The sequence below is a fragment of the Drosophila nasuta genome, chromosome X (assembly GCF_023558535.2).
Source record: "Drosophila nasuta strain 15112-1781.00 chromosome X, ASM2355853v1, whole genome shotgun sequence".
NCBI classification, from domain to species: Eukaryota; Metazoa; Arthropoda; class Insecta; order Diptera; family Drosophilidae; genus Drosophila; species Drosophila nasuta.
The window spans coordinates 27,596,930-27,622,257 of NC_083459.1; the positions used below are offsets into that span (position 1 = coordinate 27,596,930).

At 39.5% G+C, this 25,328-nt stretch overlaps 7 protein-coding genes and 1 long non-coding RNA gene across 9 annotated transcripts; 4 read left to right on the plus strand and 4 right to left on the minus strand.

The window, feature by feature from the left end:
* Positions 1–632: 632 nt before the first annotated feature.
* Positions 633–1,514, minus strand: LOC132796361 (uncharacterized). The gene has a single exon (XM_060807510.1). It carries the CDS (start codon positions 1,512–1,514, stop codon positions 741–743), a length of 774 nt encoding a protein of 257 aa, XP_060663493.1. The 3' UTR covers positions 633–740.
* Positions 1,515–1,518: 4 nt separating this feature from the next.
* On the minus strand, positions 1,519–2,922 carry LOC132796360 (cyclin-dependent kinase 7). The gene is made up of 2 exons (XM_060807508.1): positions 2,724–2,922; positions 1,519–2,643 (listed from the first exon to the last, which is right to left on the minus strand). The coding sequence occupies exons 1-2, from the start codon at positions 2,787–2,789 to the stop codon at positions 1,642–1,644; spliced, it is 1,068 nt and encodes a 355-aa protein (XP_060663491.1). The 5' UTR covers positions 2,790–2,922; the 3' UTR covers positions 1,519–1,641.
* Positions 2,923–3,870: 948 nt separating this feature from the next.
* LOC132796698 (putative cyclin-dependent serine/threonine-protein kinase DDB_G0272797/DDB_G0274007) lies at positions 3,871–8,267 on the plus strand. The gene is made up of 2 exons (XM_060807951.1): positions 3,871–4,325; positions 7,016–8,267. The coding sequence occupies exons 1-2, from the start codon at positions 4,172–4,174 to the stop codon at positions 8,023–8,025; spliced, it is 1,164 nt and encodes a 387-aa protein (XP_060663934.1). The 5' UTR covers positions 3,871–4,171; the 3' UTR covers positions 8,026–8,267.
* Positions 8,268–8,415: 148 nt separating this feature from the next.
* Positions 8,416–10,738, plus strand: LOC132795602 (FAD synthase). Its single transcript, XM_060806397.1, has 3 exons — positions 8,416–8,508; positions 8,786–9,401; positions 10,219–10,738. Exons 2-3 carry the CDS (start codon positions 8,820–8,822, stop codon positions 10,495–10,497), a joined length of 861 nt encoding a protein of 286 aa, XP_060662380.1. The 5' UTR covers positions 8,416–8,508; positions 8,786–8,819; the 3' UTR covers positions 10,498–10,738.
* A 799-nt stretch (positions 10,739–11,537) lies between these two features.
* Positions 11,538–14,223, minus strand: LOC132795601 (asparagine synthetase domain-containing protein CG17486). Its single transcript, XM_060806396.1, has 2 exons — positions 13,790–14,223; positions 11,538–13,115 (listed from the first exon to the last, which is right to left on the minus strand). The coding sequence occupies exons 1-2, from the start codon at positions 14,158–14,160 to the stop codon at positions 11,747–11,749; spliced, it is 1,740 nt and encodes a 579-aa protein (XP_060662379.1). The 5' UTR covers positions 14,161–14,223; the 3' UTR covers positions 11,538–11,746.
* Positions 14,213–15,424, plus strand: LOC132795603 (mitochondrial coenzyme A diphosphatase NUDT8). Its single transcript, XM_060806399.1, has 2 exons — positions 14,213–14,712; positions 14,776–15,424. Exons 1-2 carry the CDS (start codon positions 14,447–14,449, stop codon positions 15,338–15,340), a joined length of 831 nt encoding a protein of 276 aa, XP_060662382.1. The 5' UTR covers positions 14,213–14,446; the 3' UTR covers positions 15,341–15,424.
* Positions 15,425–16,238: 814 nt separating this feature from the next.
* LOC132795689 (myotubularin-related protein 4) lies at positions 16,239–24,811 on the minus strand. 2 transcript variants are annotated; one of them, XM_060806549.1, is made up of 15 exons: positions 24,626–24,811; positions 23,513–23,636; positions 22,520–23,415; positions 21,467–21,657; positions 21,204–21,399; positions 20,563–20,748; positions 20,329–20,493; positions 20,095–20,257; positions 19,934–20,039; positions 19,528–19,868; positions 18,628–19,468; positions 18,036–18,195; positions 17,790–17,894; positions 17,314–17,537; positions 16,239–16,806 (listed from the first exon to the last, which is right to left on the minus strand). In XM_060806549.1, exons 2-15 carry the CDS (start codon positions 23,625–23,627, stop codon positions 16,533–16,535), a joined length of 3,963 nt encoding a protein of 1,320 aa, XP_060662532.1. In that variant the 5' UTR covers positions 23,628–23,636; positions 24,626–24,811; the 3' UTR covers positions 16,239–16,532. The 2 variants fall into 2 exon arrangements, with proteins under 2 accessions (XP_060662532.1, XP_060662533.1); XM_060806550.1 differs by lacking the exon at positions 17,314–17,537 and having other exon boundaries at positions 16,636–16,806.
* On the plus strand, positions 17,534–18,131 carry LOC132795691 (uncharacterized). Its single transcript, XR_009633452.1, has 3 exons — positions 17,534–17,696; positions 17,760–17,927; positions 17,995–18,131. It is a non-coding gene; the product is annotated as an uncharacterized LOC132795691 (long non-coding RNA).
* Positions 24,812–25,328: the final 517 nt, after the last annotated feature.

Sequence of the window (25,328 nt, forward strand, 5' to 3'; positions counted from 1 at the left end):
AGATTCTTTTTTTTTTTAAATTTATCAATAGCTCCATTTTGAATACGAATATGAATATATATATGAATATAATATATATACATGAATGTGAATGAAATTTGTTACTACTTTTCATTTTCATAGTTTCTGAATCAATCAGGAATCAGGCATAAGAATATTGCAGTAAAGTTCCCTTTATAGCTAAACTTTGAATGCAAATGTGAATATGAATATGAATATGAACATGCATGAATGTTAATGTAATTTGTTACTACTTTTATTGTTTATAGTTTTTGAATCAATAAGGAATCAGGCATAAGCATATTGTAGGAAAGTTCTCTTTTTCAAATTTTTGTCTTGTAGTTTGTTGTCTCTACTTAAACATCGAATGCGAATGTGAATACGAATATGAATATGAAAACGAATATTAATGAAAACAGATTTTAGGCTAGTTTCCGCATTCTTTTTGATCCATTTGGTATCCTGATACTGAAGTCAGAGACTAGGACTAGACTTGTCTTGAATATTTATGCGAATATTCACATATTCATATACTATTCATAATCTAGGTGAACGGGCTTTGGTATGGTAATAAAAAAGAAACCCAAACCCAAACCCGAAATAAGCTTTCAAAGAAGTTGCATAAAATTAGCTATCTTTTGTCAATTGCTGCATTTGGAATACGAATATGAATAAATGTGGATATGAGTGCAAGTGTCGACTATTTGCTTGACCAACGACGACATAGCGGATGGCTGCTCCTACTTGGTGTTCTCGTAGAGAAAAGGCCGCGTAAAGTTCTCGAGCAGATCGCGTTGCTCGCGCAATCGCCGCAGCTCGGCCAAAGGATGAGCGTTTTCATAGCGACGCACTCGGAACAGCGAGGACACAGTGCCTGCAATTTGATTCCAACGCTCGCAGGCACGCGACTTCAGCCGGTCGGCATCCGAGCAGCAAGTGTTGCTCCTCTGCTCTCGGTGGATCATCGCTGGCAACTCCTTGGCCACTGGAACTGAAACTGGGATGCGAGCTGGCGGCTTCTTTGGGGCCATCAGATGGAAGGGCTCGCTGCGTATGAGAACCTCGTTGAGCTCCTCGCGCACATCATCCTCGCAATCCTCCAGCGGCAGTGCAGCATACGAGCCACAATTCACATCGCTAACCTGGGCAAAGCTGGAGGCAATGCGACGCAACGATGCGGTGCCCGTTGCTTGGCTCTGTGACAACATTGGACTGACCTCAACATGGGGATGCGTCTGTGTTTGGGTTTGGGTTTGCGTTTGCTTACGCAAACGATCCAGATTCATGTTGGACAACTTGTTGCCATAGCTGATGCGCAGCTCGGCGCGTTGGCGACGCGCCTCCTCGGAGCCAATGGCCAACTTTCTGCCCAGCGGCATCTTGGAGGAGTTGTTCACGAAGCAGGAAATTTGAAAACGTTTTGCCGAAAATGTGTAGCTGTGAATTTGTGTGCCTGGGCCTGGAGTGGAAGGTGAAGCTGTGTTGACAGCGCCGCCAACCATGATAAGTTCCATTCTATTCCATTCTCGCTTAGTTTATTCTGTGTGGCATTTTACAACTTAGTTAAATGAACTCAACGTGCAAATTATATGTAATGACAATGTGGTAATGGTAAATGTGTTTGTGTTTTTGTTTTGGTTTTTAGAATAACAGCTTCTTCTTTTGCGGCAAGAAATTGCCACGCACCGTTGTCTCGACCAGCTTGCGCTTGAGTCCCGGCTTCTCCTGTGCCGGATTCGCTGCATTCGCAGCACCTTCCTTGGCCGCCAATATGGCCGATGGCATCGGCAGCTTGGGACCCACTGTGGGCGCTGGTTTATTGTGAAAATACGGCATACTTAATGCCTCGCGGCACGAGCAACGCTTTAGGGGATTCATGGCAAACAGGCGGCGCATTAGCGTGATCATATCATTGCCAGCGGCTGTGAAAATGTTTTGCAACGGTGTCCCGGTGAAATGGCGAAACAGGAGATAATCGTGCAGCTTGCTGAGATGCGGCCATTCCGCCTCGGTGGGTGTGCCAAGCACACTGAAGATGCGCGTCAACTGATCCAGATCCGAGTCGCCGGGCAGAAAGGGTACACGCAACATCAGCTCGGCGAGAATGCAGCCCACGGCCCACATATCGACACCGACACCATATTGGCGGGCACCAAAGAGCAACTCGGGTGATCGATACCAACGTGTGACCACATGATGGGTGTAGATGCGATTCGGTGAACCGAAACTTTTTGCCAAACCAAAATCACCAATCTTCAGCACACCATCGCTATTCACCAGCAAATTGTTGGGCTTGAGATCACGATGCAATATCCAGTTGACGTGCAAATATTCTAAACCGCGTAGCGTCATTATTGCGTATGCCTTGATGTTCGCCTGGGTCAAGATGATTTTGGTGTCCTTGATGATCACCTCGAGATCGGTGTCCATGAAATCGAACACCAGCGATATGTTCGATAACTGGCCAAAGACATCGACCAATCCGATGATGTTCTCATGCTGCAGCTCTTGCAGAATTTTGATTTCACGCAACGCTGTTCGATTGATGCCATCGCGTGCCTCGTCGCGACTGCCCTTCTTGATCTTCTTCACGGCCACAATTTGGCTGGTCACAACGTCGCGTGCCTTGTACACAATGGCAAACTGCAGTGGGCCCCCAAAAAAAAAAATAATAATTCATTTAGCCCAACGCCAACATGTTCAATTCAGTTGAATTTACGCACCTGACCCTCGCCGAGAAACGATAGTTTCGCATAGCGGTCCTTTTTGTCATCTCCTAGCGGCAACATGTGTGCAGTTTGGCATTACTTCACAAACAATTTACAGTAGTTTGCAATAATCAAACAATAATAAACACACGAAGACACAACACAAAGCGCGCAATGGCAACGCAAGCGGCTTCAGCGGCATATGTGCGACAATGTGGCCGCATGCTGGAATTTGCACATCAAAATATGCCAAAATACCAACAGTGGTGGACTGCTGCAATAACAAAAGGTTTTTTTTAGCCGATATTTTCTTATCGATATGTGACGCTAAAGTTGCGGAGCTATCTTGACGCATTAACGATAATTTATTGCATTTATTTATTCATAAATAGAAAACTACGACTTACAAAAGGTAAATCACTTATAAAATATATTTGTTTATTATTATAAAAATGTATTGATTGAATTTATTTATTATTATTCGTTTCTTGAAGTACAAGACTACACTTCTTTTGTTATTGGATTCATTCCTTTTTAAAGGAATTTTACTATTTTCTTTTTGAAAAAGACTATTTTGCGAGTAGCTTATTGATAACAATATATAAACCGTAATTTGTAAATAAAATTAAATTATATAAAAATATTGAAATGCCAGTAACAATTTGGCGTTGCCAATTGAGCTCAATTGAGTTACCTGATGTTGGGCATTGCCGGATCACGTAATTTTGAATTGGGTGCTGCCAGACCACCTCGCTGAAGTGCTGTCGGCATTTTAAAATGAGCGCCATATTTAGCCGTGACTAACGAAAGAGAAACGGCAACAATGCAGTTGCCATAAACTTAGCTGACACCGTTTTTACTGTGACTGCGCGTGTGAGTGTGTGTATGTGTGTGTGTGCAACAAATGCCGCCTGCGACGTAATCGCTAGCGCTAAAGCTAGAGCTTTTTGCACACACATACACATACACACGCACACAAACACAAGCTTATTTTAATCATTAACGCTGCAGCTGCTGCATTTGATGTTGATTCTAGCAATAGCAATAGCAACAGCAACAGCAGCAGCCGCGCGCCGTTTTGGCATTGTTTACGTTGCAGCTTTTATTTGTCAGCTTTTACGCTCAGTTTCAGTTTCAGTTTTCTCAGCGCTTTCGTTGCGACAAGTTGTTGCTGTGCCATAGCAAAAAAAATACAAATTTTAAACACACAAGCACATACAAAATAGGCGAATAACAAATCAAATAAAACGACAGCAGCAAAGACAAACGTTTTGTTGCTGCAGCTGCTGTTGCGTTGTATTCTTGTTGTTGTTTCTGTTTCGAGAGCGCGCGCAAAAATCGCCAAACTGCAAGTTGTGTTCCTTCCCCACCCCCCCTTCCCACCCTCGCACAAGTTAGCAACAACTGCAGTGCGCGCGTTTCCCATGTGCGTGTGTGTGTAATATGAGCAGTGTTGTAAAACGATGGCACGCAAGGATGATCCCGTTTTCAATGTGAAATTCGTGGAACTTGTTGAGAAGCAGGCGTGCCTATGGAATTACACACATCCGGGCTACAGCAAAAAGGAGGAGGTGCAAAAGGCCTGGCAACATGTGGCCAACGAGATAAAGGACACAGGTTAGTAAACACAACAACAACAACCACAACAACATTATCAAACAAACACCACTTGCGCATAGACACTGTCGATTTCCATTTTCAGTTAAGTATTTTTTATATATTTTTTTTTTTTTGCATTGCAATTGCGTGCTCATTTGTGTTGTGTGCGTGTATGTGTGTATTTGTGTTGTTAGCTGGCGCGCGCCTATGATGCAAGCTTTTCACTGCCCCTGTCCGTGTGCACATACATATGTGTCTGTGTGTGTGTGCGTATGCTTCAAGTGTGTGCAATTTCAATGCAATCACAATTTGTAATCGTGCCAACTCACTTGCACTCACTATACAAGCTCTATGCTTCAGTCTCTAGCATGTGTGTGCGTGTGTGTGTATGCATGCATGTGTGTGTAGGTGTGTCACTGTGTCACACACAGCAATAGCAACGCGCGGCGTTTGCATGCAATTAGTCGATGCAGTGTCGTTGTTTTTGTTTTCTGCTGCCACCGCGCAGTTGTTTTTGCTGCTGCTGCGACTGCGGCTGTTGCTGTTGCTGGTTTGCCGCTTTTGGCATGTAATTAAGTTTTCAGCAATTGCAGCGCAATGCAAATACCCTGCAGCTTTAATCAACACTGCAAGCGGCTGCCGCAATTGATCATTTTTCTGTCTTTTGCAACACTGTCCGCACATTGCTGCAGCCATTTTGAGGTTAGTTTTCAAAAGCTTTTTTCAATAGCAGTAAATTGAATATGAATAAAATATTGAATACACATTTTCGACTGCAGTAAATAGAACATTTTAAATTTGTTTGAAATAGACATATTTTTTTATCGAGTAGTAATTTATTAAATAAGTTATCAAATTCTTAACTTTTTAACAAAGAAATTTAAGGTTTTGCCATTTTTAGTTTACTAAAGTATACAACTTATTAATTTTACAATCTTTCAGTATATTTTAATTGATGTCTCGACAGTAATATTTTTTTTTAATGTTTACAAGTTTATAATAGTAAACATTTAAACTTAATAATTCGAACCATTTTATAGTTAACTCTTAAGCGGATGAAGTTTTGAATAGAAAATAAAAAGACTTTAGAATTTTAGTCATTTTGAGAATACGTTTCAATCGGACAAATCGTTTTTTACTTTAATAAAGAAGAGAATAGAATTTAAAATGTAATCTACATATTTTGATTAACAAAGTTTTTTAAACTTCAATAATAAGAAAAATTAACTTTCTTGATTGCTTTCCATATATTTGCATAACATAATATTTCATTTTTATGTGCAACCTCAAGTACAATAACATTATTATATTCATGTTTGGGCGTTAAGTGAATAGCTTCAACTGTTTGTTCCCAAGCAATTTGCATACTTAGTTGCTCTCGTCATAAATATTGCAGCTTATTTGTTCTTTTGTTGTGGGTACTATAGTCACAACATTAATTTTTAAAATAAAGGAAAGCTAAAATTTGTATGTTTGTTAAGTTAAATTGATTAAAAACTTGTCTTTGTCCTGTGTATTTTCAGTAATGTTTGTCGAACTAACGCATTAATATCAAAATTTCTATAATAATTAAGAAGTTGTTCTTTGCAGAACCCAAACACAATCTATAATTCTTTTAAAACTAGGGATTGTAATGAAATTTTACTGAAAAATTAATATTTTGCTTATAAATAATAGTGTTCGAATATCTACGAAACTATTAAATAGTTTTACATTTTGTTTAAATCAAAAACCAAAAAGTAAATTTAATTTTGTATTACTAAATTGGATCAATTTTAGTTTATTTAGAAAAATTAATAAACAATATACAAAATTATAAAACAAATAATAAAAAACAAAGTTTTTTATTTAAAAACCACTTTTAAAATAACCAAAATTTAAAAAAAAATTTACAAAATTTAAAAAAAAATTACCAAAATTAAAAGAAAAAATTAACAATTTAAAAAAATATATAAAAAAAAAATAAATAAAATATAAATGCAAAGTGAACAAAATAATAATAAACAAAGTTAAACAAAAGTAATATAGTTTTTTAGGAAAATGAATTCAGTTGATCGACAGAGACATGAAACATTTTGTTGAGATCTTTATATGAAATTTGTAATAATTTCATTTAATTTTTTACATAAAAGTCAGCCTAGTAAAATTGAATTCACTTATTGAAAGAAGCTAGATCATATATAGATTTATATGTAGATGAAATATTTAAAAACACAAATTTTTTGAAGTAATCAAAATTAATAAGAGTTTTTTCTATAGATATTTCATTCAATTGGCTGCGATCTAAAGATCATATATGAAATACTAACTTAATTTCATGTTATACTGAAAACTCAGACGTGTAAAATGTAATTTATTTGATTGAACGAAGCTAAATCTAGATATATCGATTCATATATTGAAACACAAATTCATATTGAAACACAAATTTTTTTTAAGTAAACAAAATTTAAAAAAAAATTAAAAAATAGGTCATATATGAAATAATAACTTAATCTGGATCACATATCGATTCATATATAGATTTAGATTAAGTAAAAAAATTTAAAAAGTAATATAAGATCTATAGGTCATATATGAAATAATAACTTAATTTCATGGTATACTGGATCACATATCGATTCATATATAGATTGTATATATTTAGGTAATACTCGTATGTTACATCCTCGCTAAAAAAAGAACCTTTCCGATTGGCTCCATTGCAGTGCGGAACTCGAGGGAGAGATGGCGCACCATCCGGAGCAGTTTCCTGCGATCCTTGAAGCTGGCACGCACACAAACGGGACGAGGGAAGCGCAAATACTATCTGTCGAAATATCTGCAGTTTCTCATACCCTACACAAAGTCGCGTGCCTGCCACAAACAGTTGCAACCCGCAGCAGTTGCTGGACAGCAGCAGCAACAGCAGGGGACGCAAATCCATTCACAAATCCAGACTGCAAATGGTGGGATGGTGTTGCGTAAGCCGAGCACAAGCACATTTCTGGCCACGCTTGGAACACAGCAGCCGATGACGCGCATTGGACACATGCGGCAGCAGCAATGTGCACCCGATGAGGACACCAAAGACAGCAGCGAGAGTGTTGCACAGCCGAGTCCCGAACAGCAGCAGCAACACTCGGATGATGAGCCGCCGGACGAGCAGCTGCTTGATGACGAAACGAATGCAACACCATTGCGATTGCAGGCCATCAAAGTGGAGCATCAACAGCCGCATCAGCAGCCACAGCAGCAGCAACCACAACATCCACAGAGCACTGAGAAAATTGTGGCAGCGCAGCATTCGCTGGTCACGTTGCCGGTGACAATGGCGGCCGCATTGCGCAACAATCTCGACTGGACGGAGCTGACCGAATGGCTTAAATGCAGCACAAGTGGCAGCAACAATCATCATCAGCAGCAGCATCAGCAGCAGCAGTTTCATCTGCAGCAACAACATAATAATAGCAGCAGCAGCAACATGTTGTCGCATCAACTTGTTGCCAGTACGCCGCCACCAGCAACAGGCACACCTGCACCTGCACCTCCGCCTGCAACCACGGCAGCCACTATGACAGCAACAGTTGCTGCTGCGACATCGCCACCAGATGCGGATTATTCGTTTCTGATCAGTTTGCATCCGTATTTGAAGGAGATGAGTGGCAAACAGAATCGACGCTTTCGCCAAAAGGTTGTTGGCCTTATTGACAATGTGCTCGACAATGTCGACATTTAGCATACAACATACAAATCTATATACAACATGAAAACAAGAACCGACAGTGCCCATTTGTTATACACATATACATATACTATATATATATATATATATTATCTAGTAATTAAATCTAATTATACTGTTTTTTTTTTCTCTGTCGTGCATTGTTTTTGTTAACACACACACAGCGACACATTTGTTATATGTAATGAATTGATGGATTATTGTAATTGAGTGCAACAACAAATAAAACGCTTTTTTTAAATTTAAAAATGTAAAATGGCGCTTTTGCATACACTTGGTTGCTGTGATCTGGCAACGTCAGTAGTGCCACCTAGTTGCAGGTGGCAAGTCAGCTGTGCACATGCTGCGGTCTGGCAACGCCAATATGGCAAATTGGCAGTGAGAGAAAATAACAAAAGCGCGACAGCTGTGATTAAATGCCAAATGCATAAAAGTAATATCAAATGTGACTTAACATTCCCAATTGCTCCGCCAAAGGTAAGAGAAGTGTGCTCCCAGTCTATGTGTGTGTGTGCGCGTTGTGTATTTGTGTGTGCACGCGTAATTATTATATGATGTAATTTGTGTGTGCTGTGCACAGATAAGTGAAGCCACAACAAAAAAAAAAAAGAAGCCACGAAAAGATTAATTGCCGTTATCAAATGGATAATTATTATGTAAGCAGGGTCACACTGTGCACACTCACAATGACACAGCCACACTGATGAGATGGTGAAAGTTAACAACAATATTGATTCATTTCTGTGATATTCAGACAACAAATTAGAATACAACCGCGAGCAACAACGATGAACAAGTGCTGCATACAAACAACGACTCAGCAGCAGGCCACGATTACACAGTCATTCAACATTGTTAACATGCTGCCCCACACCAACAACACGAACACGAACAACAACAACAATAACAATAATTGTAAAGCACATTGCAATGGCAGCAACAAAAAATGCAATCCACAGTATGTAACAGTGTCGCCAGAAGATCGGAAACACATCGAACAACGTGTGCAAACCGCTTACGAATTCTTTGAGAAGACATTGCAAATATATCGCGTGGATGAATTGATATTCTGCTTTAATGGCGGCAAGGATTGCACCGTCTTATTGGATGTTCTAATGCGCTATTGTCGCACCCAAAACATTGCCAGCCAACATATTCCCATGCTCTACATTGAATCGGACGATTCGTTTCCCGAAATCGATGAATTCGTCGCCCGCTGTGTTGAGTTGTATGACGTCAAACTGATCAAGTATAAGGATTCCCTGAAGCAGGCGCTCACACACATGACCGAGGATATGCCGCTGATTAAAGCTGTGTTTGTGGGCAGCCGCAACACGGATCCGCATTGTGAGCAATTGCAGCCTATGCAGGTGAGTTCAATGTTCTCAGTGCCAGTGCTGCCAATAAAGCGGAAAAGAGTTAAAGTTCACAGAAAGCTAAATCAGTGTTGCCCATAAAGCTGTTGAAAGAAGCTAAAACTCACGTTAGTGTTATCCATCAATGATGTAGCGAAAAAGAGCCACATTTTGATGTGACGAAAAAATCGCTAAACGGTTTGAACTTCAAATTGATTGATTGTTTGATTTGATTTGATTGCAATTTGGATATGAGTATTCGCTCATACTTAATCATACTCGTTGCAGTTCTCTGGTTTGAAGTTCACATCTAGTATCTCAGTGTTGCTCATGTATGTAATTATTTTAGAATATTCAACATGGTTCAAGTGGCAGTGCTGCCAGTGAAGCTAGCTAAATCAGTGTAGCCCATAAAGCACTATTTAGCACAAGAAAAGCTGTGGAAAGAAGCTAAAATTCACGTTAGTTATCCATAAAACGGCTTTTAGCCGTCAAAGAGGTAGCGGGAAAAAACTAAATTTTAATAATGTGACTGAAAATCGCTAAACGTTTCAAGTTCACATCTAATATGTTAGTATTGCTCATGTAAATTATTAATCTAGAATATTCGACATGGTTATCTATGGAACCAAATTAATTTTATACACAAGTATGTGAAGTGGATCGTTGATTATTTCAGTCAAGTCAACGCAATTTGAAAGCTTTATTATGCTCAAGTTTAGAAAGATACAAAAATGAAATAAAGTATATTTAAAAGAAAGATGTTTAAGCACTTCTCGCAAATTCTAAACTAATTTCCTCATACATTTTATCACTTTCTTGCGCTTTGCAGAAAACAGATAGCGATTGGCCGGACATGATGCGACTAAATCCACTGCTCGAATGGACCTATCACGATATTTGGCACTATATACACCTACATGGAGTGCCTTATTGTTCGCTCTATGCCCAAGGCTACACATCCATTGGCTACAAATCGAACACATTGCCCAATCCGCATTTGAAGCACTGCTCAGACCCAAATGCTGTGCCAGCGACGTCTTGTTATCGTCCCGCATGGGAGCTGGCTGATCCCACACAGGAACGCGCTGGTCGCCTGTCCAGAAAATGATAAATCACACACACCCAACCATCTCTCACTCAACAACAAATCTAGCGAAATTTCTATAAAACAAAACAAACAACCACAACCAACTAGCTAATTTTTGCAATTGTAAATGTTAAAGCAAGTAAGCTGAATACTTATTGTATGTATATTTTATAACCTTTCTTTGTACATAACACAAACACATACGTTGTGTTTTCAACTCTCTCTGACACACAACCACAAATATATATATACTTTATATATATACACATGTATTGTATAACACATTTTTATCAAGAATTCACTCTATACACAATTGTGAAATGTGAGCTTAAAATGTAAAGCACATTTCAGCTGTTAAGACAGCAACATACTTACCCGGTATTCAATAGTCCAGCTCATTTGGTGCTTATTACTTACCTCGTTTAGCAGTCGCAACTTGGAGCGATATTCAATATATTCTAGCTCATTTGGTGCTAATTGCTTACCTCGTTTAACATCCGAAATTTAGAGCTATTTAATTGGCCGTTAAACGAATTATTTGTAAGTATCTTCATAACTATAAGCATATGCATCAAAATTAGTTAGAATGATGTATGCAGTGCGGCATATTGGTGACAAATGTACCATGAAAATGTGCTGGAAACATAACTCGTTTAACGGCCACAGCTAGGAGCGAAAGAACTGGCTGTTAAACGAATGCTATTAAAGTGTCTTATCTGCGTTTTGTCCGTTACGTATGAAAATATGTCCCAAATGTTCAAAAAAATTTGCGAGACAAATAATTCGTTTAACGGCCACAAGTTAGAGCGAAAAAACTGGCCTTTAAACGAAGTGTTTTCAAGTGTTTCTATGCTGTTTGTTTCTGTGTGTCCATTAACTATGAAAATATGTACAAAATGCACCAAAGAAATGTGCTAGAAACAAAACTCGTTTAACGGCCACAACTAGGAACAAAAAAAAAAAAGGATTTTAAACAAATTCTGTAGAAGTTTCTTCTATGCTAGGTTTTTTTTTAACGTTAAGAAAAAATCCCGCTAGTGTATTTGGATGCTAAGTTTAATTCGGCCGCTTGATGAAAATGATGTAAAATGTAAAGTGGCCGCTAAGCGATTTGTGGCTGTGCTGTTATTGTTAACAGTATGTTAAGTCCGTTATGTTAGCATGTTAAGAAATATCGTAGAATTCGCCTTGAACATATTCATAAATACAACTTTTTTCTCAAAAAAATATATATATACATTTTTTTCTTGTTACAATAAGAAGTCAAGGGTCAGATTTGCAGTTTGTCTAGGCGGAGATATTCGGAGATTTGATTGGCCTGCTGTCGCTTGTCAGCGATGCGCGAACCAAACTGAATCGCCCGCTTCTTGAGCAGCACCGCATCGCGCAGTCCCAGACTGTAGCCATAGAGACGAAGGAGCAATTTATCGCCCACGCCTTCGGGAAGCGTGTAGCAGCAACGTTGCTGTGGCGTCAGCGAACGAACAAACTGCGCCACACGCTCCTCGATGAATGGGGCACGCGCCGTCTTGCCACAATCGGCAATGACACGATCATCACGAGCCAAATTACGTGCTGGAATACGTTGCCAATCTCGCTCCAGTTCCAATTGTAACGCCTCGTTGCCGCCGCGTCGATGGGCGTTGCGATGTCGCGTATAACCGCCGAACAATTCATCAGCGCCGCTGCCAAGCAGCGCAACACGAGCATGCGACTGACCTCCATTGGCATTGGCAGCAAACCAAAAGGCGCTGCCCAAACACTCGTCGAGAACCGTCTGCAGCGGATAGATCAGTCGATGGATGTGGCACTTGAGTTGCTGTTGCAATTCTTCGCGACTCACATTCACTTCGAGCAGCTTCCACTGGCGTTGCGGACACAAACGTTGCAGCTCCCGATGCGATTGCTCCGCTGTCTGACGATCGGGCACTTGCCACAGCAATTCATCGCCAGCCGAAGTTGCAGCTGCTGTTGCCACCCTTTCGAAGGCCACATTGATCAGCTCGATGGGTTCGTTGGGGGGCACAAATCGATCGGCGAGCAGCGCCAGAATGCTGCAATCGATGCCGCCCGAGAAGAGCACACAAATTTTGGCATGCTCGCAGCACTTATCGCGATGGATGCATCTGCCACAAACTGGCGCTGTTTGCTGCACACGTTGTGCCACCGATTGTTGCAGCCGCGCAGCGAACTCTTGCAACGTCCGTTGCAGCGGCTCAAGTGACAATAAATGCTCATACAACTGTTGCTGTTGCTGTTGCAGATCAGCGGCGGATGCCACCAAAGCATAGAGATCGTAGCTGCTGCTCACTGTTGATGAGGATGTTGATGAGAGCCATTCGGGTGCTATGGGGCATGCCACATTTGTGCGCCAACCCATGGCCACATCGAGTTGCTGCAACTGTTGCGTCTTCTCCTCGTTCAACTCTTGCCATGGATGCAGCACACATGACTGCAACGCGTTCAGCTGCAACTTGTAGAGTCCCAGCGGTGGCAGCTCCATCGCCGCAGTTTGCTGCAGATGACACGAGGTGCTCAGCAACCGTATCGACTGCGACTGTGACTGCAACTCCTCCCGTTCGATGATCAGCGAGTTGCGGCCCAAGGCATCGCGACAGAAGTACAGCACTTTCTCCAAACTGCAATATGAATTTGTTTATATTAATATGCTTGCTCAATGTTAAATTGACAGCGAGTCCTTCAAGTTGACCAGATTTTAAGACATCCCTGTCTATCCTAGAAGGAGAATTAAGCGGAATTCCAATACCTAATTAAGAGCAACACACCGAATATAATTGTTTTTATACCACAAACTGTTCTCTCTCTTTTTACATTAGAGTACAAAACTTCGAAAATCCTTTTCTCTTGGGTCTAAAAAACGGTTTTTTGCATTACTTACTCTATTAAAAATAAAATATTTTTTCTTCTTACGCGATTAAACCATTACAAAGCTAAACTAAGTAGACTCTTTTTACATCGTTTATAAAAACTAATCTAGGTAGACTCTCTTTTTACATTATTCATAAAAACTAATCTAGGTAAACTCTCTTTACATTATTTATAAAGAGCCATTAAATTGACTTGCTTCTTCCAAATTTATTCTTTTGAAAAGAAATATTTGATTATAAAAACAAAAGTTTTTCCATTAACTATTTCAACTTTTGTCTAAAAATCATTTAATATGATCGCGTATTTGAAATTATTCTTTAATAATGTGCAATTAATTTCAAATTTAAAAAAACGTTTCAAGTCAAGAGCAACTGGTCACACTTAATAAGAAAAGGGTCTCTCGCAGTCAATACAGCGTACTTACCTGTTGTATAGCAGGAGGCAATAGGGACCTTCCAGACGCCGAAAGAGCGACAGTAGCTCATCCTCTGTGTGGCATTTGATAAGCTGTTCCATAAGCCATGTGCTGTCCGATTGTGTGGCCTCTTTTTCCGCCTCCAAGTTGTACAGATCGCCATTGAACAGCAGCACCAAGTGCTCATTGACGATCGGTTGCTGTTGCGGCGTCGCGCCTTGTTGCCACAACACGTTGCCGGCGAGCAACAGATTGTCGATGGCAAGTGTGTGTTGCACATCGGGTCCACGATTGTGCAGCAGCGTTTTCAATGTGCCGTGCAGTTCAGATGCCACATGGTCGCTGCTCTTTTTACTTATAGAGCAGAAAATGCCGCACATTTTGTGATTTCAAAATTCCTTTACGCAAATGTAAACATTGTCATGCGTTAGTGATGCCATAAAATCGATAACTACACTCTAACGATACGTATCGGTTCTGATAGTGCTTGCTACCGTATCGATATTGCCGCCATCGTCACCTATCGATGTGTCGATAATATCTTAAGCGATGAGGCGGCATCAACAAAACAGCTGATCACTCACTGCCAGTTGAACATCCAAAGTTCAATCCACTGTCTTTTGTTTACATCACAACCAATTTGTTATTAAATTCGCACAGAAGAAAATGTCTCGTAAATTGTTTGGCGATATAATTAGGCGACAATTGCTGCCGCAAACATGGCGACAAATGCACAACAAAAGCAACAGCAATCCACCAATAACGCTGACCAATGCGGATTATGAGATGCTCCTGTCGGATGAGCAGCGTCAACGTTGCATGGACAACTTGCGCAATCTGCCGGCCTACCAAAGGCCCAAGGCGCTAACACACCACAAACGCGAACAAACCTTGGCGGCTGTGTTAATAGCTCTCTGCGTGGAACGTGACACGTAACTACAAAAAAGAAAAACATATTAAGTTCATTTATAAAAGTTTTTTTACTTTGCACACAGTAATGCTGTATCATTGCTATATACACGACGATCCCGACACTTGCGCGCCCACAGTCTGCAGATGTCGTTTCCAGGCGGCAAACGCGATGAAAGTGATGCAGATTTCATTGACTGTGCGCTGCGTGAAACGGAGGAGGAAATCGGTTTGCCACGACAACGTGTGGAAATCTGGGGCGAAACGAAACAGATACTCCTGCCACGCACCTCGACGATTGTACCCGTCGTGGGTGTCGTCCGGGATTTTCACATCTCACAGCTAAAGCTCAACCATGACGAGGTCGAGGAAGCCATGAGCATACCGCTGCAATCGCTGCTCTTGCCCACAGCCACGAGGCACACACAGTTTAAGAGTGGCTACAGCGGTCCCGTGTTTGTCGTCGATCAGCATCGCATCTGGGGCATCACGGGCTATCTGACCTATGTATTTCTGCGCTGTTTGCTGCCCAATCACCTCAAGAACGAAGCTCTCAAAACGAACATTAAATTCGTTCGACCGTACAAAGTAACGCCGCCCAAAGTGACGCATCATCATCATCATCACGAGGAAGCAAAGCTGGACAAATAAACCGAGGATGCCAAGAATACTCCTTCATGCTCCGACTCCGACTCAGGTTCAGAACTTTACTCAAGTTTGGTATTCAAGTTAAGTTTGTTAATCTCTGTTTTGTTTTGTTTGTTGTAAATAAATAATTGTATTATTTTAAAGCTAACAACTTCATTTGCTAGCTGCTGTTAAATAAAATTTGCAAAACAGTTGCAAAGAAAAATATATCATCGATCTATTTCTTAATTCATGTCACGAAGTTTATTTAATTTCTAAATTTTCAACCAATCATATTGTTTTTAATTTGTATTTTCAGGATTTGTATACTTGGTGAATTGATTAATTTATAAGCCGCTGTTTAACAAGGAAAAGCACATGAAAGCTTCTTAGTGAAGTGCATTAAAGCAGTCTTAGCTCAGAATAAATAAAGCTCGATTGATTGATGAAAATGTTATAGAAATCTATAATCAGACGTTAAATAAGTAAAAGCACACAAAAGCTTCTTCTTGAAGCACATTAAAAAGCCACTTTTCATAATTTGAAAACATTATAAAGAAATCAACTCAACTTGTTGTGAAAATAACTTTTTAGCATTATAAAAATAGACTAATTAATTAAACAAATCTGTTTTAGTTGAGGCACTTTCTATAATTAGAAATTATTATAAATAAATGAATTTAATTAGTGTGTGAAAAGCTCATAAAAGCTTCTCAAAGCACATTGAAGTCTCACAACTATATAAAGGTACTTCTTGATTTCTTTTTGTAAAATTTCATTTAATTCTTTTCCAAAGAATTGGTATTTCACACTTGCAGACATAACAAAGTTTTACTAAATTAAAACTGCCTAAAATCAAGCATACTATATTATAATTAGTTTGAAATCTAGATCCACATTTGAAAGGAAAATGCTGTTTTGTTCTTTTTCATGGAATTGATTTAGTTTGGTATTTTATTTTACAATTGTGTTCATATCATATATTCATATATACATATATGACTAACAAAAAAATTTGTATAATTTCGTGTATGTGAGTTGCTGTGTTCTGTGTTTGTGTGTGGGTGTGTGTTGTTGTTGTTGCTGTTGCACAGGTTGTGTAGTGTCAATATGCAATAAATATTTGAGTATACATATACATATTTATATATATATTTGATATTTACACATAATTGTTTCAACATTATTGTTTGCAATCCTAAAACATAATGGAAAACTACTCTTGAGAGTTAGCTATAACTTCTGCTGTTGTTGTTGCTGTTGTTGTTGTTATTTTCGTCGCCACATCAATAAGATTTTGATTTGTGTTTGGATTTGGATTTGCATCACGACAATCGAGATTTTGCTGTGCCTGCTGACTGCTGCTATTATTGTGTGCAGTGACGTTGATGTAGCAGGAACCGCAAAGTCTTACTGGATTAAAAAGCTTTTCAAACGGCAACGGCGCCCAGAACTCAGAGCAGTCAGCACAGAAAATTTCTCCACATGATCTGCGAACAATATCAGAAATCAGAATATCAATATAACAAGTATGCGGAAAGCAATAATCAATAATAACAATATAAAGAACCAACCAGATTAAGAGAGATTAATTAACAACAAACTGTTAATGGGTTATACTAAAGTAGTACAAAATGAGAAAAATACTTTTTGTTTTGTTTTTGTGTGTTTCGATCACAGCCAATCTGACAATAGTTCCTTCACATTCCATTTCCAATCTCTCTTGCTCTGACTATAAATATTTTTATATATTTGTAAGCTGGTTAAGGTAACAAAACCAATATAGAACACCAACAACAACAACAACATGAACAAGAACAATGTGAATGGATTTACAATGAATGATTTGGAATACACAAAACAAATTAGAACTTGTGCCAGATTGTCATAAAAATGAAGCTTAAACAACAGCAAACAAGAAAATTAAAAATAAATACCAATACAAAATACAAAAATGGGAAAAGAAAATGAGAATAGGTTAATGTTGAAATGCGCACCGACAATGATGTTTTCTTCGTCCCAGCCAGAAGACAATTTGACAATTTGAGCAACGCGATGCGGCATGATCTGGCACCCAAAGGACACTCGACGGTTTATTCTCTGGGATTGCACCAACGCCACCGATGCCGCCACATGTGGCATATGATGATGGACCGCTCCGCTCTTCGACGGCCTCCCATGAGCATGTCGATGCATTTTCAACAATATCCGATCCGTTTTCCTTGAAGAAATTTGTAAATTAATTGCATAATTAGAGACCAACTCCCGACAAAAGAGAGTAATCATAAATCCAGCCAGGAGAAAAATATACAAATATATATTGAGATTGTCAGAGAAATTTCGAGGATTAGAAATGGCTGGACTGGACATATTTTACTATGTATGTAGTATATATAACATATTCTCAATATTCATCTCATCTTGTATTGTTTTGTGTACGTAGAAATTAATTGATAATAATGTTGATAATTACATGCTCGACGTTTGTGGAGACAACGCTGTTGCAGCTCGGACATCCTTTTTGCAACAATGCCAGACGCATGCCATGAATCTCTCGCAGCAGCACTTCCTCGCGTAGCTGCCGAATACAACAAGAATATGTATAGCATAAGTATAAATTGTACAACTTTCTTAAATGCATATCTATCAAACTAATCTGTCTATACAAAAACATTTAGATATCAAGAAGAAGTGACACCACGATCTGGTTTTTTTTTACCTTGTGCTCCTGCACAATCTGATGGAGTCTTATGTTCTGCTCACTCAAGCCATGAGCCAAGCCATCGGGACACGAAATGGTAAACTGTGTTCGCTCCTGTTGTGATCCTTGCGGTGTTGGCGGCAACGAAGCAAGACCAGCCGATGGGAACTGCAGTGCACTGAAAATACAAAATGCAATTAATATACACTGCAAAGCAAAGTCTACAGTCGAGTGTGCTCGACTGTGAGATACCCGCTACTCACTACAGTTCTTAAAATATATCATACCAAAAGCCATATTCGGTATACAGATATCTCTATCTCGTATAGTCTCTGTGATCTAGGTATTTACTCGGACGGACGGACAGACAGACGGACATAGTTATATCCTATCGGCTGTTTACGCTAATCGATAATATATATACTTTATGAGGTTGGAGATGATTCAAGGCTATATATGGTATACTACTACATTTAAAATATACCAGACTGTCGAAACGAAGCAACTTGGATGCTTCCTTCTGCCTGTTACGTACATTTCTTACATTCACAAAGTGGCAATACTTTTCTAATCTATGAGTAGCGAGTATAAATATCGGATGGTAAATTACTTGGATTGAGTGCTGTCACGATTGAGGCTCGACCAGAGCATGTTGCGTCGCATGGGAATGCCAGATGTGGACACATCAAAGTTGGCAAACGTATTCAAATGCGCGTGCTGCGAATGCAGTTCATTCATGTATCGCTGATGATGATCGGGCGTTAATGGTGGCATGCAATCGACATCGTTGCCTGAGGCCGAAGCTGAAGCCGAACCAGATGCTGAAGCAGAAGCGGAAGCTGAAGCTGTTGTCGTGCTGCCATTGAACTCCTTGGTTTCCTTGCAGCAACTGCTGCTGCTGTTGTTGTCATCATTATTGCTGGGACCCTCGCGTCGTTGCAATTGCTGATCGCTGGCCGAGCTGCTGCTCGGTTGAAAATATCGCAGATTGTTGGGCTTGGCATGGACACGCGGCAAATGGTTGTAACTGCTGTGACTTGATTTATTTGTTGCATACGTTGTTGTTGTTGCCGTTGTTGCAGTTGTTGTTGCAGCTGCAATTGCATAACTTATTGGTTCGCCATCAACTGTTGTTGCGGTCGCCGTTTCAATTTCATTCGTGGTCTTTGTAGCTTGAGGTATCATCATTACATCCACATCTGTTTGGGAAGAAGGCACATCGATGTCTTTGTCTCTATTGCTGTCGCTGTCTCTGTCTTTATCGTTATCTTTTGCTGCTTGCTGAATACCATTTGATTGCTTTCGCTGTTGTTCAGTAGCAGCTATAGGAATTATTGTATCCGTACTAGTGTCAATCTGATCGTGATGACCTTTCTCCAGCCACAACAAATGCCGGCTGCTATTATTATCGTTATCACTGATGCTCTCATCACAAATCGATGGCGCATCATCTGCAACAGAATTATGTTCATCAATATAATGTTTTAAACTATTATTGAATTATGCTAACCATTTGGTGAAATACAAGGCTCGGAATCGATGCGTTGAACTGTGATCTTGCCATTAATGGTTGGCGATTCATCGTTCAAAATATTGCATTGTATCGAAGAAGTGCTTTGGTCATTGTTCAGCTCGGAACCATTTTGTGCCTCCTCCTCCTCCTCGTCCGCATCCGCGTCTTCCTCTTCGTTTTGGTTGTGGACCACGGGCAGCTTTGAACTGTCGCAGGTGTCCTCCGAGTCGGAGTCTTTGTTGATTTCATGATTAGCCACAATTATGCAGTCCTTAGCCTCCGAGCGTATGTCAAACATCGAATTGCTGTTCACATTCAAGTTTAACCCATCCGTTACACTACAAGATAATATCAATTATATCAATTATATGTATATATAGTATATAAAGCAAATGACACATACATTGATTCGACAGCCAAATTGGGATCACTCGATCTCCTTGAGATCGTGCTCTGTGTCAGCTCATTGCTTGCAATGTTCTCGCTCGAACGAGTTTTTGCCGACGCGCCTAAATGAAATAAAATTTAAGTGACACGATCCGTAAATATATATTGATTATTTACCGCTGCCATTGCCATTGGTATTGCTATTGCCATTCCCATTGACGGCGCCTTGTCGTTCATTGCTTTGTAGAGGAAGATCGGTACCATTTTTATTGCCTAAGCTACCCAGGTAAACATCGGACCAAAAGTGCAAGAATCGCACATTATGCGCTGGCCAAAGTACCTACGAAAGAAGAAAAGGCATTAAATGTTATCGTCAGTCAAATGTATTATACACATTATCTGCATCCGTACCTTATCAGTCTCATGCTTATAGAGTGGATTTCTATACATTGTTTCTGCCAGAAATGGCCAAACCGAGAATGTGCGATCAAAGACCGAATTCTCGATGCGTTCTCGCAGCGAATTGCATAGGAAAGTGCCAAAGAGACATGACAACGAATGCTGTGCGAGTTTGATCTAAAAAAAAAAACAATCCGAGAATGAGTAAATTGAATTCAAGTTGAACATATATAACAATATAAATACCAAATAACCGAGACTGAACTCAAAGCTACAGGGGAATTGTTTGTGGATTTGATGCACCAGATCGAGCCATTGCAGAAACACTGGACAACGTTCGTTGCCTTCATCCGAGTTCGGTCCATTGCCAGAGCGATCGGCAAACTTGTGGCCAAAGTTCAGCCATTCGCGTTCAACCAGCACACGAAAGCCCTGAAATACAAATTGGATTAATGTTATGCAATCTCAGATTAAGTTGTATAACTATAGATGAGAGAGTCTAATATACCACTTAGTATATTAGTGAACATTTTTTTTATATACTAAACAGTTTTGTTGAAATACAAAAGTATAGCCTAAACAAGTAAGAAAGCAACAGTCAAGAGTGCTCGACTGAGAGATACCCGTCTCTTATTAGCAATAAAACGAGATTTTAAAAATACACCCAAAATATAATGGAAAATTATGGTGGATGGATCTATGGATTGCGGGTATAAAAATTAAAAGAAATCTTCGTTTAACTAAGGAAATATGATCGCTAAACTTGGAGTCTTGGCTGTGAAAAAGCGGTCCAAACATGCACAGACGGAACCTTATAAACATTCAAGTGCTCCACACAAACTTCTAGCAGAGAACCCTTCGATCATTCGCCTCCCATTTCCCCTTACCTCAACAGTTCTGTAGTAGGGATCCAGGCAGAGCTGTGCGGTCGCCACAATCTGCGGCGTTCGATCCCAGCCATCGGAGCAATGGACGAGAACAGGACGACCATTCTTTTCGATGGTATGCACCACAGTCATGGTGGCACCCAACAGGCCCGACAGATGCTGCATCCACATCGTTTTCTCCAATTGTCCAAGCCAACTGTGTGTAATGAAATCGAATGTTAATGAATTAACAATACTCTGTGAAATATATTTCGCACACTTACTTGGGATCATCGGGCGATGAGGCACACAATTGTCGCACTGCATGGAAACTCTTGCGGATGGCATGAATGTTGCCCAAATTCATGAATTCTATTTCAGCGCATGGATAGTATTCAATGCACTCACAGCCGCCGCCGCGAGCTCGATTTGTAACCGCCGATGTATAACTACGTGCATCCACAATAAGAATTTTCTACAAATGCCAAAAGAGCAAGGGAAAAGGTTAGCAAAATTTGTGATTATACTAAAATTTGAAATTAAACTATATATACATGTAATCTTAATCAACTTATATATGTATTATATACATATTTATAAAATTAAGTTGTAGAAATTATATTATACTATTGCATAATACAACAATTTATGGACGCAACCAAAAACCGCAAAACAAAAATGTTTGCTGATAACAATAAATTCATGTTTCGATGGTTCTTAAAGTGATTTCAATGATTCTGAAGTTGCTAGAAAATGTTATATAATTTCATGTGGCAATTAACATAGTAAGTATTAATCTATGAATGATAGTATAATCATTAATATACTATATATATGTATAGTATTTTATATAGTATAGTATTTTATATAGTATAACATATTATATATCACACTGTAATATATTATTATTATATATTTTATTTTATTCTACTATAAGTTTTCAGAAAATTTAATTTAGTTAAAATAAAAAAAACACGAGAAAACTTTTAGAAACTGACTAATTAGCAAGTAACAAAGTTAAAGTTGTGCGCTATCCACTTTTAGACAATACAATAGTTTTACAACACAATATTTCAAGGCCATCTAAACCAGTTAACGGAATATTTACATTGGTATTTAGCAGAGCTAAGTAAAGCCCTGTAAATTCTTCCGTAAACAACGTCCAAATTTATCATCTAAACGTTACAAAATTACAGGAAACCTCTCTCAGAGTTTTGGGTATATCACTGATCAAGAATATATATACTATATACTTTAAAGGTTCTCAAATTTAAATTCTATCTCTTTCTGCCCGATAGCTTAGTAAAAACATTCAATATTAATGGCTAGGAACTTACGCGTATCTCGTCTAGAGCGAGCTCCTCGTGCGACGAATCCCCTAACGAAGGCGAACTCTGACCCGAGGAGCCCGCCGCCGCATCGCCGCCATTGGCATCCTTGGCCTGACGTCGTGCATGCTCGCCTCGATCGAAGGCGCACGCATCCGCCAGAGCCTTGAGCAGCTGCTCATCCTTGTAGTTGCGCCAGCCGAGCCAACCAACTTCCGGCTGGCTGCAACGGGCGAGTATTGCACCCGATTTCTGATGACGCCAAACGACGGCGGGCAATCGACGTGATCCCCGAAAGTTGGCGATATTGTGGAGCATTTCGTCGGTGATGCAGCACGGTACCAGCAATTTTTGCGGATACGATGGACATAGTTTGAAATCCGTGTTGGCTGTGGAAATGCGCCACGAGCTCTTCAAATCGAAACCCAGTCTGGCAACCTCGTTCTTAAAGTCGCTCTCATAGCGCAACGCACGCTGCAATCGCTGCTGCAGATGCTCCATGGAGGGCAGCGATTTTGCCAAGCCATTGGTTAGACTTGTCGAGCGATGCTGAGAAGTATTTCCGCCTCCGCCTCCGCCGCCAATAATGTCGCAGGTCCACGAATAGAAGGGGAATGCAAACAGTGTTTCGAGCGTTTCAGGTACACCAATTAACAGTTGTATGCGGCGTTGCCACTCTGCGCATTGTTCGGTCGATTGAAACGAACAGCGAACGGTGCTGGCATCTTTGCAATTGACAACCAATTGGAATAGATCACGCACCTGCACCGATTCAATCAGTCCCAACGGTATGTATGTCTCCAATGTGCTGGTCGATTTCTTCGAGAGAAATATGCGGTAATTGGATAACGCAAGGATGCCATCGTCATCGGTGCGTCCCAAATATTTAATTGATTCGCCGGCAACTATCGAAATGAAATGATTTCAAAATTATACGCATACACACACACACACGCAACGGTTATCGATTACGATAGTTAGAATTGCGATTACAACACTTACGCTCTTGAAACGGCACCGACAATTGCGCATCTTCCTTTTCCATTTGTGATTTGGGATATGATTCGGCAGCTCGTATAAAACAAATCGATGGGGGCGGCGATCCATCTGACATCATGTGTTGCGACTGCAATAAAAACACGCACACATTCAATTGCTACACTCACACACACACGCACCAACATATGCACACTGCATACATATACATATGTATGTATATACAAAAAAAAATACTGAGTATTTTTACGTATTGAACACCTGAGATCCTCTCAGGGTTACTTACTATTAATTGTCATTGGAACGGGGCGAACAATAAAACCAATAAGAACAAATCGAGCATGCCCGACTTATAAGTATCCGATAAGGAACATTTTTTTTTTTGACAATAAGAAAGTTAATTAATTGTAGCTCACTATTGCATGTTCGGCACTCGCATGCAATTTGTACTTTACCACAGCTGGTAATACCCATTTAGCTAATGGCTACCGGGAATCACAAATTGTTAACTAGTTTATGCGTACATAAAACAGGACACAATATACATACAAAGTCACCCACACATACATAACTGAGTAGGGGGAGTGGGGGGAAGACTCAAGGCAAAGTCATTAAATACGAAGCGTTTGAAACATCACAAAAACAAAAAGCAAAACCAAAAAAAAACCTAAATAACAGATATACTAGATACAGTACAAATAATGTTTGTGCATGTGTGTGTGTGTGGTGGTTGCCAGTATAGATAATAAGCACAAACATACATAGTATATACAGTAGATGCACACATACATTCGCAGTTACATACGTACAATTGCGTACGTCGAGACGCACACACACACACATAGAAACTGACGTGCAGTATATTTTTGGGGCATATGGGATGAACATTTATAAACAATAAAGCCACACAAATTTACGTCTTACGCGAAGTGAAAGATGACGATGAGGATGTCCTTGCAACGAATGCATGGATATTTATAATAAACAAAGTGATAAAGCACATATATACACACACACACACACACTTCGAGTATGTGTACATACAAACATACGCATATACGATTCCACATATTTATGAAACAACAATAACAGCAAAACAAAACCTACAAACATACATACATTTTGTTTGCTTCGAAAACCTTGCGTTCGATCACAATTATTTGTTTTGATTAACTGCAGTTTATAACAACGATATTGAAAAACGCGTTTGCTTAATTTCTTTTTGTTTTAGCACCAACATTAACTCCATAAAACGTCAGCTATTATAAACAAAGATTTGCAAATATTGTTGCTTATACATATGTATGTAGATGTAAAGTGTGCTAGAGGTGGAGAAACATCGATGGTCTATCGATATATCGATTGTTTTGAATTTCTTGTCAACATCGAATCGTATGGCCAACATCGATGATTTCTTTTCCACAGATATGTAAATTTATTATATTACATTTATTATTGAATAGTTCTAGAATTCCTTAAAAGCTTTATTTAGGACACCTTAGTTTAAAACGCGACCGCAAGGCAAATTTTTAAAAAGTTGAGTTTAACTTGTATTTAAATAAGCCATACTTCTTCAGTGCATTATTATTTCAAACGGATTATTGATAACCTGTTGTTTAACAAATTTAGACAATCAGATTTCAGTTATTTTACTGTTGACTATTGGAAAATTGTTTGCCATTAACCAATTAGAATTTACGTGATTTTATTAAATAGTCAAAATGTATTTTGCCTGCTTTTTAAAAATGTAATGCATTTTCCGCTTGAACTAGGGAAAATTGGGGAAAATGTATAAATATTTTCGTAGATAAATCAATTACCG

Bases quoted from the DNA above. Each gene is read 5' to 3' on its own strand.
- LOC132795601 (XM_060806396.1), bottom strand. From the start codon at position 14,160: ATGTGCGGCATTTTCTGCTCTATAAGTAAAAAGAGCAGCGACCATGTG. The intron at 13,116-13,789 runs GTAAGTACGCTG...TTCATATTGCAG, and splicing joins TGCCTCCTGCTATACAACAG to TTTGGAGAAAGTGCTGTACT.
- LOC132795689 (XM_060806549.1), bottom strand. From the start codon at position 23,627: ATGATGTCAGATGGATCGCCGCCCCCATCGATTTGTTTTATACGAGCT. The intron at 21,658-22,519 runs GTAAGTTCCTAG...TGGCATTTGTAG, and splicing joins TCGCTCTAGACGAGATACGC to AAAATTCTTATTGTGGATGC. The intron at 19,469-19,527 runs GTTAGCATAATT...ATTCTGTTGCAG, and splicing joins GCCTTGTATTTCACCAAATG to ATGATGCGCCATCGATTTGT.
- LOC132796361 (XM_060807510.1), bottom strand. From the start codon at position 1,514: ATGGAACTTATCATGGTTGGCGGCGCTGTCAACACAGCTTCACCTTCC.
- LOC132795603 (XM_060806399.1), top strand. From the start codon at position 14,447: ATGTCTCGTAAATTGTTTGGCGATATAATTAGGCGACAATTGCTGCCG. The intron at 14,713-14,775 runs GTAACTACAAAA...CTTTGCACACAG, and splicing joins CTCTGCGTGGAACGTGACAC to TAATGCTGTATCATTGCTAT.
- LOC132795602 (XM_060806397.1), top strand. From the start codon at position 8,820: ATGAACAAGTGCTGCATACAAACAACGACTCAGCAGCAGGCCACGATT. The intron at 9,402-10,218 runs GTGAGTTCAATG...TGCGCTTTGCAG, and splicing joins AGCAATTGCAGCCTATGCAG to AAAACAGATAGCGATTGGCC.
- LOC132796360 (XM_060807508.1), bottom strand. From the start codon at position 2,789: ATGTTGCCGCTAGGAGATGACAAAAAGGACCGCTATGCGAAACTATCG. The intron at 2,644-2,723 runs GTGCGTAAATTC...GGCCCACTGCAG, and splicing joins CGTTTCTCGGCGAGGGTCAG to TTTGCCATTGTGTACAAGGC.
- LOC132796698 (XM_060807951.1), top strand. From the start codon at position 4,172: ATGGCACGCAAGGATGATCCCGTTTTCAATGTGAAATTCGTGGAACTT. The intron at 4,326-7,015 runs GTTAGTAAACAC...GCTCCATTGCAG, and splicing joins CAACGAGATAAAGGACACAG to TGCGGAACTCGAGGGAGAGA.